Source organism: Protopterus annectens, chromosome 17.part0 (genome assembly GCF_019279795.1).
Source record: "Protopterus annectens isolate FY-2018-M chromosome 17.part0, PAN1.0, whole genome shotgun sequence".
In the NCBI taxonomy this organism is placed as follows: domain Eukaryota; kingdom Metazoa; phylum Chordata; order Ceratodontiformes; family Protopteridae; genus Protopterus; species Protopterus annectens.
Window position 1 is genome coordinate 691,322,894 of NC_056751.1, and position 16,974 is coordinate 691,339,867.

Below are 16,974 nucleotides of genomic sequence, written 5' to 3' on the forward strand. Positions count from 1 at the left end.
GAACTTCAACAATTGTGCGAGATCACTTCATTACCAGGGTTGGCTAATCTTCCCTGAATCCAGTAGTGTGATCTATGTATCCAGAAAGAGAGAAACTGAAGTAACTGGAGAAAATCCATACAAATTAGAAAGGACATGCTTCATTCAGAAAGCATTCTTCTGAAGAACCAAGCCAGAGGAGAACCTCTTGCTGTGAGGCAACAGTACTAGTTACTGTCTAATTGTGTTACATATACATGAAGCAGCATTACTACTCAGTGTCACTGTGCTACACACACACACGCACACACGCACACACGCACACATGCACTCACACACACACACTGCCAAAGAATTTAAAGAATTTTAGTGACCTTTGCCAAATGTTTTACTGAGCTAAGCTGTATGTTTAGAAATGTCATTAATGTCTCTACCTAGTCCTGCGTTTCTCTGTCCACTTTCACTTTCTTATCTACATAGAAAATGGGATTTCCCTGATAGGACCTGCCCACTTAAAGCAATTTTTTTTGTTTTACATGAAACACGTGGGGATTCCCCTTGTGTGTTAAATGTCTTTATGTGCTGCAGTATTTCAAAAGTAATACATTTCACTTTGCCAGCAGAGCAAGCCTGTTGTCAGGTGAAAATGTACCCCAGAAATCCTGACAACTTGGTTAAAAAATTTCTCCATCACACCTTAGGAAGCCTTAACTCGTAACTGTGTTATCATCTGCTAGAAAATGCGTATTATTTTACAGAGGAAGCAGTTAAAGGTAAGTTGTTTTTTTTTCTTCATAAATGTCTAAGAAAGAAACCCTTGTTCAACTTTTCTGACAAGGATAACCTAATTAGAACTGTGTTATGTGTCAGTGTTACATGCATTTAAACTAAAGGTCTGCAGAGCATCGGAAAGTAAATCATTCTAAAATACTACAATATTTGCAGCCTTTTCTGAAATGGGCACTGTGGAGAATATTATCTTATCTCCTCATCAGCATGCTTCATTAGGAATTGTGTAAGCTAATTTCTGAAATGAATTGCATTCCACTTTAATGATGTTGCCACAACTGTAATTGTTTTTTGCTACTGAGCTTGCATTTTGAGTCTTTCTTTTTGCTGAGAAGTCAGTACAGTCACGTAGTAAGAAAAAACTGAGATCTAATAATTATAACATGCCAGATCTCAACACTACTATTTTCATAAGAAACAAACGTAGCCTCAACCTTGGTACTCACATGTTAACACGTGTGAAGTAAGAATACGGAATAGAATAGTTTCTAGCTTGCTGAAGGAACAGAGTGCTGATACATACTGCAAACCTTACATTTTAATATATTAAACAAACAGTAGTTCCAGCACTTTATGCATGTGAATGACTCATTATCCTCTCTGTGCTTCAGTACTTTACTGACAAAGTTCTATGTGACAAAATTGTTGCAGACGTAAAGAAATGGAAATACATTTACAAAATGTTCAACGCTAATAATATGCATGTTGGAAATAATTTCATTTGGGAAATGTGTCTGTATGTCTGTAATGTGCTAACCAAGTCAATATTCTGTTTTGTATTATTCAGCAATGTAGACGTGATTGGTACACACTTTCACTTTTCAAGGCTTTTTTTTTTTTTGCTGTTTTGCTTCTAGGCTCTGAGTCATCAGAAGGCTATTGTATATCAACATTCCTTCTGAATCTGTTTGCACTTTCTAGTTTAATTCCTCTGATTTTCATATGAATAGTCAATAAGAATTCTGTCATAGTGCAGCCCAAGCAATGCTTATTTAACCTTTCCTAATATTCCAGATGCATGCAGTTACTTTTTTATGGGAGGGTGGTGAACAGTATAATATACCAAAACCTACAGATGCTTATAAGTTTTGCTTTTTCATCATCACTATGAGTCTGAAGTATGATGTACCTGAAGAGCAGCTATATATATGTGATCCTCTGACCTTTGCACCATGACCTTCTTAGCAGTAGTGCAGTAACCAATCCACTCCTTCACAGAGAGAAAGAGATCACAGAAGGGTTTAATTTCACCCTATGCACCTAATTCTTTCATACCTACTAAATGTGTTAGGCCTTTTCTGTGCATTTATTTCTCAGTGTTCCATCAAGGTATGCAGTATGCCTGGTTCTTTACAGCCCTTACTTCAGACTTTTAAATCCACATTGGTGTGTTTTTTTCTAGGCCGTTTTGAAGGGAAGATGGAACAATCTTATATTATCTGTATTCTTTGTAAGTTAAAAAAGTTACTTTAACTCTGCTTATGACATTTATTTTTTCATGTATACATCCATAATGATTACATTACTTATGGTCATGCCTTTTGTTTTATTGACTTAAGGTTGTTTAACACTGCACAACAATGTTTTAATAAGATGATAATAGTCCTGCAGCTGATCCCATTGGAGGATGTTCTGTGAATCATTAAGCAGCAGCTTTGAGTATCACAGATTAGCTGCCTTCTGTGTGGAGTTTGTTTGCCTTAAAGACATTCAGGTACATGATACAGTGATGCTCCCAATTTCATTTATGTGGTATGTGTGTGTGTGTGTCTGTGTGCGTTTACATGTGTGCGTGTGCACGTGTGCGTGTGTGTGTGTGTGTGTGTGTGTGCGTGTGTGCGTGTGTGTGTGTGTGTGTGTGTGTGTTGTGTGTGTGTGTGTGTGTGTGTGTGTGTGTGTGTGTGTGTGTGTGTGTGTGTGTGTGTGTGTGTGCGCTTGTACACAACACATTCAGTGATAGGCTAGTATCCTATCCTGTATGCTGATTTCTGCCTTACAACCACTGCATTCCTGTGCAGGTCTTATTTCCTGTGACCCTTAGAAAGATAGAGCAGGTACTTAAAATGAATGAATGGAAGAAAAATAAGTTGACAAAGTACTTCTGTTTACCATAAGATATGTTTACAGAGCCAGCTGTTTCTGTAAACTAGAAATAATAATATATTACTGATCTTTTTTGTGAAACTACAAAAGTTCTAACCATGTAAATGTATTGGTCACCTATCATATAATGCAGATACCCAGAAGATTATTTTTAATTATTTATTTATTCATTTGTATGTGTGTTTTTGTTTTTATTTACTTAAGTTTGTTAAATGGGATAGTGACTTGTCCACAATTCCTTTCTGTCCATTCCCAGGCCAAAAGGCAGATAATATAAAACAGTAATGGCGTGAAATAGACATTGCATAAAAAAGAAAATAAAGACGTTAAATTTGTGTAACAAGAATATTGATAATGCAAGAAAGCACAAGTATTGGTGTAGAATTTAAGAATACAACATGAATCGGTGCCGATATGTATAAGCAATATTTAATTTATTATTCACCTGCTTTTGTTTACCAGCAAAGTCTGACTGGGTACAGTGGCCATTTTCACCTTAGGCATGGAGAGAGGAGCTCCAAAGAATAGTAGGTGTATATTTTTTACAAAGTTTAAACAATCTGAAAGGAAAAATATACAAAAATAATGGAATTCAATAAAATGGTATAAACAGGACATACACAAAGTTATAAATTGTTTAAGTTCTAAGATACACAGTACAGAAGATCGTTGAAGCAGAAACATATTAATATAGATGTAACAGCAGTATTAAAAATGTGGGAGCTAAAATAACGTGATATGCATTTATATTCATGCTGCTATGTAAGCTGATTGGACAACAATACAGCATACATTTCTTAAGAGAGAAGAGAAATAAATTCACTTCAGTAAGATAATGAATAACCATTTCTGAAGAAATGGTTTAGCACGTAAGACGGAAAAAGAATTTTTGAACACCTTTATTGAATTATCACTTGTGAAATAGCCAGACTTATTTTTATATAAAAGTAATCAAAGCATATTAACAAGGTCACATTTACAAGTATTATATATCGCACAAATTATATACTGCGGTGGTGGTGCTACGGTAGTGTTGTCGCCTCACAGTAAGACGTCTGGTTCGATTCTCAGCTAGAGCGTCTTCAGTGTGGACTCATGCATGAATGGGCGTACCTTTGTTGAAGGTTGTGCGTCAGGGCCAGCAACTCGGCACGTAAAAATCTACTGCCAATCATTAGCGGACCGGAGTTCCGCTGTGGCGACCCCTAACCGGGAAAAGCCGAAAGACACAACAACAACATATATTGCACAAATTGTTATATATCATATAATCAAAGCAACATTGCATAAATTGTTCACTTCCTGCCTTTTCTTAAACCCCATTCCTCTTCCAAAACATTTTCTGCATGAATTGTTCCCACAATTTCCATTTAAGAATTAGAAATCCTGAGTAATTGCACATTTTAATCCTAGAGATTCAGAACATTTACAGGTCATAATATGACTTATGATGTAATTTGAGTTTGGTCGTAAAAGTAAAGAGGCTGTTTATCTGTCTGATGGTGAAGAGAATGCTGTTCCATAGTTTAAACATGCTTCCAAGGAGCCCCCATGTGAGTTACTGGATTTTTTGGGATTCTGTTAGTTGTTGATCCTTTGACTGAAGGTCCCTTTTGAGTTTATTCCAATAGCTGGGTTGTTTGAGGAATGGTGCAGTACTTAATGTGCTATTATGAGCCCTGTGTATGATATGTGGCGTTGTAGTTCTAGACAGTTCAGATTCTGCAGGGGAATGCCATGATGGGTTTGGTTTGGGAGACTGGACACAAATATACTTATTTTATTATAAGCGTGCCCAGGTTGTTCACTGGAGTAGTTTGAAGATTAGTGAAAATTATAGATGCATGCAGCAAGTTTGGAAGTAAAAGGGATATTGCAGTAACCTTCCTACTATGGCCAATGAGATATGGCCTTGCTTTCTAAAGTTGCCCTGATTTGCAGTGTTCTTTGGCATCAGCATTTTTATGTTGGTCAAATTTAAGCTTGTCTTCTGTGATAACACCCAGTAACATGGTGTGGGTGACTTTTTCGATTACGGTGCTCTTGTTAAATGACACTAGACTAAGTACAGTGCTAGTGGTGGGAGGCTATTAGAAGCAAATGGGATGATTATTATTATTATTACTTTTTTGTTGAGATTCTTCTAGCCAAGTTTCATACAGGAGAAGGAGTCATGCGTGATTGTTTGGAGTTTAGATAGAGTTGGAACTGAGCAGTCAAGGGATGAATCATCATCATATTGTATGACTGCTGCATGTTGGTAACAAGGTTACAAATATTTCTTTTTCAGTTAATGGTGTCTAGAAAATGTTGCAGGACAGTTTCAGCACTGTGATAGGCCAAAAGCTAAGTTGTGAGGGGGAAATACGTGTTCTTCTAGTGTTTTCTATGATGCTTTGTGGCTTGTGTTTCCAGTGTTTTTCAGACACTTCAGTGCCATAATTTCTGCACAATCTCCAGTGCAACAGTCTTGCCACATTATTATGCCTTTCAGTATACAGTCCTTCTGCCATTAGTATGTCACAACCATCAACAAGGTGTGCAACTGTTTCCAATTATGTTTTACAAAACCTATATTTGTATGTTTCTCCCACATGTTCAACTGATTTTGTAAACCACCATGTGCCTAGCCCACTATTTTAGGCCGCCAATATTAACCTTTCATTTCTTCATTTGAATTCACCTCTCCTTAACCATTTCTGATCAACATGAGTTTCTTCCAGAAGTTTTCTATACTTGCAACTATATTTATGCATTTTTCACATTTCTTGCCTTCTCATCTGGTCCTTCACCTTATATTCTTTCTTTTGGCACATTCACTTGCTGCCTGATTTTTATCTACTTCTGGTTTGATTTTCATTCCTGCTTGACAGCGATATGCTTCTGTTAAACTAAGCAGAGAGGTCATCTTAGATTTATTCTCCTCAAGTTTCAAAACTTTCTCTACGTTTGGTTCTTGTGAGGTCAGCAGATATGTGTGCAGTCCCACAATTGCAGATCTATACATGTAATCAATTTGAAGGAGGCCCATCCCTCCTTCAGAATGGGGAATATATAATCTTGATATGCTCTAATGTTTTTAAATTATTTGGTGGGCATGAAGCATCCTTCTTGTTTTCCTGTCTAATTTGTCCAACACATTTTGGGGCCAGTCAATCACTACAAAATTGTAAGTTAGGACAGGAAGAGCAAATTGGTTTGTAGCTTGAATTTTTTCTCTAGATGTCAATGCTGTTTTCAGGATTAATTTAAGTCTTCTAAAGTATTCCTTACTAAGTTTTATTTGTTCATGTTTTACTGTTGATCCTTCATCAATTCCCAAATATTTATACATTCCCTCTTCCTCAAGTTCTTTTATATCACATTCTTGTTCCAAACTGATGTTTTCTTGGTGCTGCAGTTTTCCTGCTTTAAAGGTTGTTTTTGCACATGTATAAAGAACAAATGACGTTTTTATATAATCTGAAAAAGTTTTGATAACTTGCAGTTGTACTTTCACTTCCTCATCTGATGAGCTATAAAGTTTTAAATCATCAACAAAGAGAATATGAGAAGTCATTAGACTTTGTTGTTTTCTAGGAGGCAAATTGCAGGCATGGCCTAAGCTGTTAAGTAGACAGCTCAATGGGTTAAGAGCAAGACAGAATAGCAGCGGTGACAGTCACTCTGGAATATTCCCCTTTGAATTTTTATCCCTGGAATAATAATTTGTCCTTTATCATGGTCATTGCTTAATTGCAAAGTTGTCTGCCACTGTTTCATGGTCACAGTAATGTAATCAATTAGTGTAGGGTCTATCTTATATATTTTTAAGCACTCTTTTATCAGTGAATGTGGAATACTATCAAATGCTTTTTTGTAGTCAATCCATGCCATGCTTAGATTCTTCCCTTTTTACAGATTTCCACATTGACTTTATTTAACAACAAATGATCCTTTGTTCCATATCACTTTCTTTTATTGCCCTTTTGCTCTACTGCCATAATTGAGTTTTCTTCTAATTGACTATAAACTCTGTTGGCATCTATTCCAGTGCATAGTTTATACGTCATAGGAAGGCAAGTTTTTGGTCTATAATTTTTAGGGTAGCTTGCAGGTGCACTCTTAAGTAGGAACATTGTTTTTCCTGTTGTCATCCAGGTTAGTGTGTGTTCAGGGTATGCATATAAATAATTATTACTCAGGGCTAAATATTTATGCAAAGATGTTAATACTTTTCACCAGACGTTAGGTACTGCATCTGGGCCTGGAGTTTTCCAGTTAGATGCTTTTATTAACTTTGTTTCAGTCTCTCCGGCTGTTACTTCATCCCATTTCATATCCTGTACCTTTAAACTTCTTATAATTTCTTTTACCTCTTCTATCCATTTAGCATCTTTGTTATGTTCCACAGGATCTTCATAAATACTTCTTCAAAATATATCTATTTCTTCATATTTTGGAGGTCTTTCAGTTCCATTTCCTTGTTTCCCAATTCTCTGTAAAACATTTTTGGATCATCAATAAATTGCTTGTTTTGTACTTTTCCTTTATACTTATCTGCATATCTTCTAAGTTTTTTACCTGTGCTGAGATTTTAGTTTGTTATTTGTGATAGTGCATGATAGATCCTGATCTGTTCTAATACTGTGCATTGCTTTTATCACGCCGATCTTTCTAAGTATTTTTGCTGATCTGTTCCATCTTTTATACTCTTCTAACAGTGACACTTCTTGTCTTAATTGCTTTACAGTTTTCTCTGTTCTATACTTCCATGGTGGTATTTGATTTCCCCCTTCCTTTCCCTCACTACCCTGTGTTCTTGTGGTAGAACTTTATCAGTTATTAATTTGGCTGCACAGTAATATATCCTGTTTACTTCTGTTATATCTCATGGATTTCTGTGGACAGTCTTAATTACTGTGTTCATTTGTTTTATCAAACTTCTGACTTTTGTGTTTTATTGACCTTCTGTAGTCAATTTCTTTCATTGATCTTAATATGTCTCTATGTCACTTTAAAATCAAACAACTCTTGTCTCATTTCTTCTAAACTGAGGGCACATTTTTTTGTTTTCCATTCCTGCGGGCATTCTTCAGACAGTTCTGTAACATCTTCTTGTGGCACATTCTCTTTAATTTCATCTGTGCCATCTGTTGCTCTATCATATGGGAACTCACTGGCCTGTCACTCCTCAACATTGATTGCATCAGAGTTTCCATAGTTTCCAGTTCCTTCCCTTGCTGTCCAGCTTCAAGTGAATGTTCATGTGAAAGGCTCCAAAATATCTTCATCTGGCACCTAACCCATTGCTTCCCATTCCACTGGTTTCCCCTTAGTTTGGATATCCATTGCTCTATCCTGTTGTGGTGCTTTCTGAATTAGATTTTCTACACTGAATCTTTCACTTTGCAGGTACTCCATGACCTCAGTTTCTATTTCTTTAACTTCTCCATTACTGATCTCCTTTTCTATTTTTCCTCTTTGTCTTCTTATTTTTTTGTATTGTAAAATTTCCCATGTCTGGATTCCTTTGCCTGTATTTCTGTTCAAATATCGTCGGTGCTGCTCTGTTTATATTGGTTAGTTTTGCTTTCTCCTTTGCAAAGATATTACAACATATTACATCTGTTTTTCTTTCCCATGTCCCTACTACTTCTTTAGGTCTCTCCTGATCTTCTTCTTTCTCCTTACTTTGGGGACTTATTCCATCATGTTGTGGTATAACCTGTGTTAGACACTAAATCCTTCACTTCACATGCACTCCATAACTTCAATTTCTCTTTTTTTAACTTCTACATTACTAATTTTCTTTTCTACATTCCCTCTTTGTGATATTATTTTTTTATTGTGAAATTTTCCATATCTGGATGTCTTTGCCTATATTTCTCTTAGAATATCTTTGGGGCTTCCTTCTTTATATTGATTAATTTAGCTTTCTCCTTTGCATAAATATTGTACCATATCAAATCTCTTTTTCTTTCCCATGTCCATATTTCTTTTTTATACTTTTGAAAAATCTCTAGGTGTTGTTGTCTACATTTTTGCACTTCCTCAGGTGCTTCTTTTTCCAAACAGATCAAAGTTTATTGGTCTTTTTACTGTTTTTCACAAATCTGTTTTATTAATGAACACACATTTTTATTTGAGGCTTCTGACAGTTTTTCTTGTGGAAGTATTTTTCTTTCCTCTAATTTCTCTCATAATCTTTTTGTATATATTGTGTCTGGAAATTCTGGTCTTTTTTGCAAAATAGTAACAATGCATAATTTATTTCTTATCCTTAATACTCCACTTTGTCATCTTTATGGCTCTTCTTTGGCCTATCAGTTTTTGTGATTTTTGTGGACTGCTACTTCTATCTACAACAGGGGGGCCATCCTCCCATGGGTCTGGCCCCACTGTAGGAATATTTTTAGATTTTGAGGATTCTACATTGTCATTTTTTCCAGTCTTGGCACCAGTGCACCTACCAGGATTGGACACTTTTTTATCCTGGGTCTTCTGCACCCAGCTATCTTTTTTAGTTTTTAACCTACTTCTGTCCATGGTATACGCTATATAAATACAGTCTATATATCAGTGTCATCTTGATGAGATTTTGTGAAAAACAGGGTCCACCTTGTGAACGTACTTACTAAGACTTGATGGCTTTAGAAGATTGTTTATGGTAGAACATAACCATGTGAGATTATGGAGTTTGTTGTCCGTGCTGTCGTGTAATAGTTATTTTTGTCTAAACAATCTATTTTTGGTCTTCTTCTTCTTTCGGCTTTTCCCGGTTAGGGGTTGCCACAGCGTTACTCTGGTTCGCTAATGATTGGCAGTGGATTTTTATAGTGCCAAGTTGCCAACCCAACACATAACCTTCGAAGAAGGCACACCCATTCACGCACGCACCTACCTGCATGTCTTTAAATGTCATAAACAACCTGTTTTTGGTAACAGTTCTTAAATGTTGGTAAGTTTGACAGTTATTTTGATTTTTGTCTTTGTCCTAACATTATCCATAGTTTTCTTTAATTGCTTTGTTTACCATGTTAGCCAGAGTGCAATTATCACTTTGACCTCTTTAAATCAACGGAGTGCTTATTGATTTAAAATTTCCAGAAGGTGGAATTTTATCAGGCAGCACCATCTAGTGGAGGTGTTTTTACTGGGATCGCATTGGAGGGTTTTAGGGTCTCAATAATTACATTCAATTTAAGAATATCTAATGAAGCAATAGTTATATTCAGTTTAAAAATACATAGTGAATGTAGTGAATGTAGATCAGTGTGTGTATTGAACCTAGTACTGTAGTAATACATCTTGTGCATATGAGTTACTGAGCATGTGCAAGATCAGTGCCATTTTGTATAGTGAGTCAGTGTGAATGTAAGCTTGAATGGAGATGCACATATGTGCGTTAGAAGTAACAGGTCAGTCAGAAAGCATATGAAGTACAAAGTATATGCTGAAGTTACAGCTCCTGATGTGTGTATGCATAATAAATTACTTGAATGCATACCCAGCCTCAGTGTCTCATTTGAATACATGAGACATGTGACATGGGGTCAGAATGGGATCCAAAGTTGAAGCAGCTTGTAAACCATAAGGCACGCAGTTAGAATTGGAGTAATATTGAGGAGTGAACTTACAAACAGGTCAGTGGTTATTCAAAGTTACTTAAATTTTTTTCAAGTGATTTTCAGTTGCCAAATGTATGGCATAGCATTCAAAGTGTTCAAAGTAATTTCTGAGATGTTTGGAATGTCCGGGATAGTGGCATAATATTTAAAGTGCTTGAAATAATCTCCTAAGTGTATAAAATGTTTGAAAAGGCTAAAATGTTTGAATTTTTTCACAATGTCTGACTTTTTCTCAGTAACTAAGACCTTTTGAAGTGTACAAAGTGTCCAGAGTGTTTGAGGTATTTGCAGTGTTAAATTAAAGCATTTTCAGAGAGGTTGTTGTGCACATGAGCAAAATTACAAGTACCAGGGCTATACTTATGTTTAAAATAACTTTGTTATTTGGGTAGAGGGGTCTCACAGACCTGAACTACTGGTATTTGAAATATTGCTAAGAATGTGTGAGGGTTTGAGCAAGAATATGATACTTTCATACAGGATACATTTTCTGATAAAAACATATGTTCAAGAGCATTTATACTTCTTAATTTAGCTGGCTCAGAGGCCATTGAGCAGGAACGTTCATTTGTGTATGTACTTGCCATGTATACAATGGAGGGGAAGAACCTCCATATTGTGATACAGGCTGAAATCTGAGAAGACCATGAGTGCTTAAAACATAAGTTTATAGAAATGTGCAACCCTCAAATGAATATTGCAATGGAAAGTTACAAATTTTACACAAGAAATCAAAAGCCTGGTGAAATTTATTGCAGCATATATTACCACCTTAACAAATAAAGCAAAAATACGCAAATTTGATGATCTATGAGATGAGCTGATACAAGACCATCTTGTATGTGGTGTTAATCATGATGCAGTGAGAAAGATTTTGCTTCGAGTGCATTAACATTGAGCAAAGCCATTGAGAATGAGAAAAGCATGTTTACAGTATCTACTAGTGTGAATGTTGATAGTGTGCAGCAGAAAGTTAAGATGGAAAAAAAATATAAACCAAGAGGCAGTGCCACACCTGACCTCATTATTAACTGCACAATTGTGGAGGCAGTTGTTGTTGCTTCTTTCGGCTTTTCCTGGTTAGGGGTCGCCATAGTGGAACTCTGGTCTGCTAATGATTGGCAGTAGATTTTTATGTGCTGAGTTGCCAGCCCTGATGCACAACCTTCAATGAAGGTACGCCCATTCACGCATGTCTCCACACAGCAGACGGTCTAGCTGAGAATCGAACCGGACAACGTCTTACTGTGAGACGACAACGCTACCGCAGGACCACCACCGCATTGTGGAGGCAGTCATGAACCTAAACAGGAAAAGTGTCTAAAGTGTTGTAAACTTATATTAAAAGAAAGTATCTGAATAAGCAAGTAAATCAGATAGAGACTGTAGCAAACTCTGAGAGCTGTTGCTGAACAGCCTCTAGCAGGTTAGAACAATGTAGGTAAGGGAAGTCGGAAAGCCAGATCCATAACTTCGGGATAAAGATTGGCTCTTAGGGCTGGGTTGGTCAGGCTCAGGCATGAAGCCGTGATGGGCACGCGCTGCAGCTGGATGAGGCATCACCCCCTCACTGCAGCCCCCTACTGGGGGGGGCTGGGGATGGTGGCGGCAATTCTGGAGGCACACCAGGCCCTTTCTGTGGATCACCACGACTGTGGTGGGTGCCAGTCCTGACCGGCGTCTTGCATCATCTGGCAGCTAGCAGCTGACTTAGAACTTGTGCAGATTGTGGGAATCTGACTGTTTAATTAAAACAAAGCATCATGAAGGCCCAAGACAGGTGTTGATACAATGTGATTTCTATGCTGTGCTCTGAATGTCAAAGCGAAGAAATTCAATGAAGCACAGGTAAATGTCAGGAGTAACTATGACTGTCTTAAGGTAGCCAAATGCCTCATCATTTAATTAGTGACACGCATGAATGGATGAATGGGATGCCAACTTTTCCTGCCTACTATCTAGCGAAACCACAGCAAGGGAATGGGCTTAGCAGAATCAGCAGGGAAAGAAGACCCTGTTAAGCTTGACTCTAGTCTGCCACTGTGAAGAGACATGAGAGGTGTAGAATAAGTGGGAGGCCTCAGCTGCCAGTGAAATACCACTACTGTTATCATTTTTTACTTACCTGGTGAGGCGGGGGGGGGGTGAACCCCACCGGGGCTGTTCCGGGTGAGACTCACCTCAGGAACAGTATCTGGTGGGCTGTTTGACTGGGGCAGTACACCTGTCAAAGGGTAATGCAGGTATCCTAAGATGAGCTCAGGAGGACAGAAACCTCCAGTGGAGCAAAAGAACAAACTTTCTGTGTTGATGGTGTCTCTGTGATCATTGAAACAGTTAATACAGTAGATTATCAGTTGTCAGCAAAGAATGAAATATTTTGTACTCTACAAATTAATGAGAAACTGTAGAGCTTAAAGTAGACACTGGATCTAAATGCAATGTTATATCAGCACAAATGTTTGCTTAGGTAAAAGCTGAGTAGAAACTTGATTCAGCTAAGTGTGCAAAACTAGTCAGTTATGGTGGTGAAGACATTCAAACTGATGGCGCAGTAGTTCTTTCATGCCATTCTGCTGAAAACAGCTATGACTTGTAGTTTTAGGTAGTCAAAAGACACGTGCAGTCACTGTTAGGGCTCAAAGACAGTCTGAGTATGGGACTGATTTCATTTAATAAAGAGGTCCACCATATAAGTCTGAATAACAACGATAGTTTTACACAGAATATTTTTAGTGAATATGCTGATATTTTCAAAGATGAGCTTGGTAAACTTTCAGTCACATATTCCATGAAGTTAAACCATGAAATAAGCCCAGTTGTCAGACCAGCATGGAAAATTCCACTAGCAATGCAGAGTAAAGTAAAAGCAGAACTATACAAAATGGTGAATTTAGCTGTCCTTACTCCAGTAGAAGAACTGACTGAATGGGTAGCCTCCATGGTCATAGCTCATAAAAAAATGCTCAGATGATATTCACATATGTATTGATCCACAAGACTTAGACAAAGCACTTAAGCATCCTCATCATCCAATGTGAACAGTAGAAGAGGTAGCCACTCTCATGCCAAATTCTACTTTGTTTTCGGTCTTAAAGCTGAATGCCTTAATGCCAAAAGCTCTATTTGGCACATTTCGCTGGATTGCAAATCTTCATTGTTGGCCATGCTTATTACACCATTTGGTAGATTAATTTTTTAAGAATGCCATTTGGAATTAATTCTGCCAGTGAAGTCTTTCAATGTGCCATGGAACAAATTTTTTTCTGGTTATCCATGCACTATTATAGCAGATGACATTATTGTTGGAGGCATTGGTGAAGACGAACACAATAGAAGTCTCAGGAAAGTTCTAGACCATGCACTTGAAGTAAATCTCAAACAGAATCCTCAGAAATGTAGAAAGAAGCTACTTACATGGGACATTTGTTTACAAGTTCTGGCTTACAACCAGATCCATCTAAGCAAACAGCAACTGTTGAAATGCCAGTTCCAGAGAATGTCACATCTTTACAACATTTTCTAGGTATGGTCAACTATTTAGGAAAGTTTATTCCAGACTTGAGTGAGCTTTCTGCACCATTATGTGAGTTGACATGCAAAAATGTAAAATGGTCCTGGTTTAAACAACACCAAAGAACATTCGATATTCTGAAGATGAAAATTGCCATTCCACCCACATTGAGATATTATGATGTTCACAAACCTGTAACTCTTTCTTGTAATGCTTCAAGGTATGGTTTTGGCACAGCATGTCTTCAAAAGGCATGCCTGTTGCTTATGCATAAAAAATTTAACTCAAACAGAGATGCTTTATGCACAAATAGAGCTGTTGCCAGTAGTGTTCGCATGTTCGAAGTTCAGTGATTATATTTGACAGACCTATCCAAATAGAGACCAATCACCAACCACTAGTGGCAGTTTTGAAAAAGCTAAACAGCCCAAGCTTGAATATAATGCATGATGTTAAAACTGCAAAAGTACAATTTCAGTATTGTTTACAAAAAGGGCAAATACTTGTACCTTGCTGATACTTTGTCACGCGCACCCAGACAAATGACACAGCAGCATGAAAATGAAGCAACAGACTTTGAAGTCATGGAAGTCAGACATTTTTCATAATCACGGCTTGATGAACTAAGAAATCACACAGCTTCAGACTCAGTTCTCCAGAATCTGAAAAACGTTATGTCAAGGATGGCCAACACTACAAATCGGCTTACCATTTGACATTCTGCAGTATTTTCCTTACAGAGTTGAGCTCATGATGGAAGATGGAATCATCATGAAAGGTCCAGAAGTGGTAATTCTTTTTTTTTTAAAAACAATTTTATTAGAAGTGCTGTTAAAATACAATCAACATATAAAGAATGGACCATTTTAAATTATGTGAAAAATGATCATGTACAGAATTAAACATTTTAACTATATACAAAATTGTTCACCATAACTGTTAAATATCAACTGGATAGATTCTATATACACAATTTTAATGCAAAAATAAAATATTTTTGTAATAGTTCATAAACTTTGTTCCAATTACTATATGTAGAAGTATTCTTAGACCATCTGTATTTGATAATCAGTTTTTCCAAACAACAAATTTCATTAAGTAATTTTTTAAATTCTTGTAATGACTGAGAGGACTGTGATTTCCAGTTCCTTGTAATTATTTTTCTGGCTATAGATAATATTGACCAAACCAAAGGGTAATTGGAGGTTTTTATACAATCTGGTACTGGAGTATTAAATATCAGAGATTTAGATAAGAAGTGGTAATTCTTAAAACATTACAATTGCAACAGAAATATATCAAAATTTTGCATTGTGGTCACCAAGGTACTGATTCAACCAAATGAAGGGCAAGAGGCATTGTATTTTGGCCTTCTATGTTTAAAGATATAGAGAAGGAAACTCTAGCATGTTTAATTTGCAACAGCACCAAATGCATCAATAAAAGTAACAGCTTCAGCTACATCAAATTCCTGAATTACCATGTTCAGCGGTTGCTGTAGATATTTTTGAATGGAATGGTCAACATTACTTGGTGTTAGTAGACTCTTACTCAAATTGGTTTGAAATTTACCTACTTCCTAATTTGATGTCCAGCACAGTCATTACAAAATGAAAGAGGCATTTTTCTGTCCATGGTAGTCTGCTCAAAGTCATGTCTGACAATGGTATACAGTTTACAAGCCAGCAGTTCAAGAAATTTGCTGAGTCTTGGGACTTTGTTCATATTACTAGTAGTCCTGAGTATCCACAAGCCAATGGTTTAGCTGAACATGCACTTCATAATGCAAAGTAATTGTTGGAGAAATCCCAAAGAGATGGTAGCGATGTTTTTCTTAACTTACTCAATCTCAGAAACATTGCTTGAGACAACTTGCTTGGTTCACTTGGTCAAAAATTGATGTCCAGACAAACACGAACGACTCTTCTGATCAGCAAACAATTGTTAGTACCAAATGCAAAGAATAATAGAGTGGCCAAGGCTCAACCTTCGAGAAAATGTCAGTCACAAAAGCCGTACTATGATAAACAAATGATCTTTTGGCTTTTCCTGGTTAGGGGTCGCCACAGTGGAACTCTGGTCCACTCATGTTTGGCAGTGGATTTTTACGGTGCCAAGTTGCCAGCCTGATGCCCAACCTTCAAAGAAGGCACGCCCATTCAATCTCGCACCTACCTGCATGTCTTTAGCGTCACTCGACCATGGGAAGGACATGCAGACTCCACAAAGAAGGCACTCCAACTGAGAATCAAATGGGAAAACCTCTTGCTGTGAGGCGACAATGCTAACCACTGCACCACCACGGCCATAAAAAAGCCCTACTATGATAAGACCAGTAAATCCCTTCGACCATTGTTAGAAGGAGAACTTGTGAGATTGCAAACATCTCAAGGTTGTGATCATGTAGGAATCGTGAAGGACATTTGTGAGAAACTGAGATCATGCATCATACAATCTCTGAACCAGTGCCACAGCACATTGCCTGTGCCTGTGACTCTAATTTCCAGAGTGACTTGTCAACTGTTCGAATTCAAAAGAACCGTGCACTTTCTTCAAACAACTCTGATGTAAACCCGGATGTTCCAGTATTGAATGAATCCAAACAGACTGTCCCTGTTGCTAAGCCTAGGCAGAATTTCTATGTAACTAGATCGGGTAGAATTTGCAAACCCAGTCCTAAATACACAGAGACTTGGACTTGAATTCAGTTATGTTTTGTTGAAATGTTGAAATAATGTCTAGCTCTTAAATATGCCTTTGCTCTTGTATTTTGTAATGTCAAACAAAATTAAAGAGGGTGGATGTAGATCAGTGTGTATATTGAACCGAGTCAGCCACTGTAGCTAGACAGCACATGCGTATAAGTACTGAGCACATGCGAGATCAGTGCCATTTTTTGTGTCAGTCAGTGTGAGTGTAAGCCTGAATGGAAATGCACGTGTGTTAGAAGTGACAAGTCAGTCAGTCAGTGATGTGTGG

At 37.3% G+C, this 16,974-nt stretch overlaps 1 protein-coding gene across 11 annotated transcripts in view; it reads left to right on the forward strand.

The window, feature by feature from the left end:
- LOC122791844 overlaps nucleotides 1–16,974 on the forward strand; it is a 2,266,858-nt gene that overhangs the window by 1,554,369 nt on the left and 695,515 nt on the right. The window contains exon 1 of one of the 11 annotated variants that reach the window (XM_044059808.1): nucleotides 562–752. The exons of 9 other annotated variants lie outside the window; for them this stretch is intronic. Coding sequence is in view for 1 of the 2 variants with exons in the window: in XM_044059810.1 (XP_043915745.1) it covers nucleotides 720–752 (33 nt within the window). In the remaining variant the exon portion in view is untranslated. Of the gene's footprint in view, nucleotides 1–561; nucleotides 753–16,974 lie in introns of those variants that run through there. One more of the 11 variants, XM_044059810.1, reaches the window with a different exon arrangement.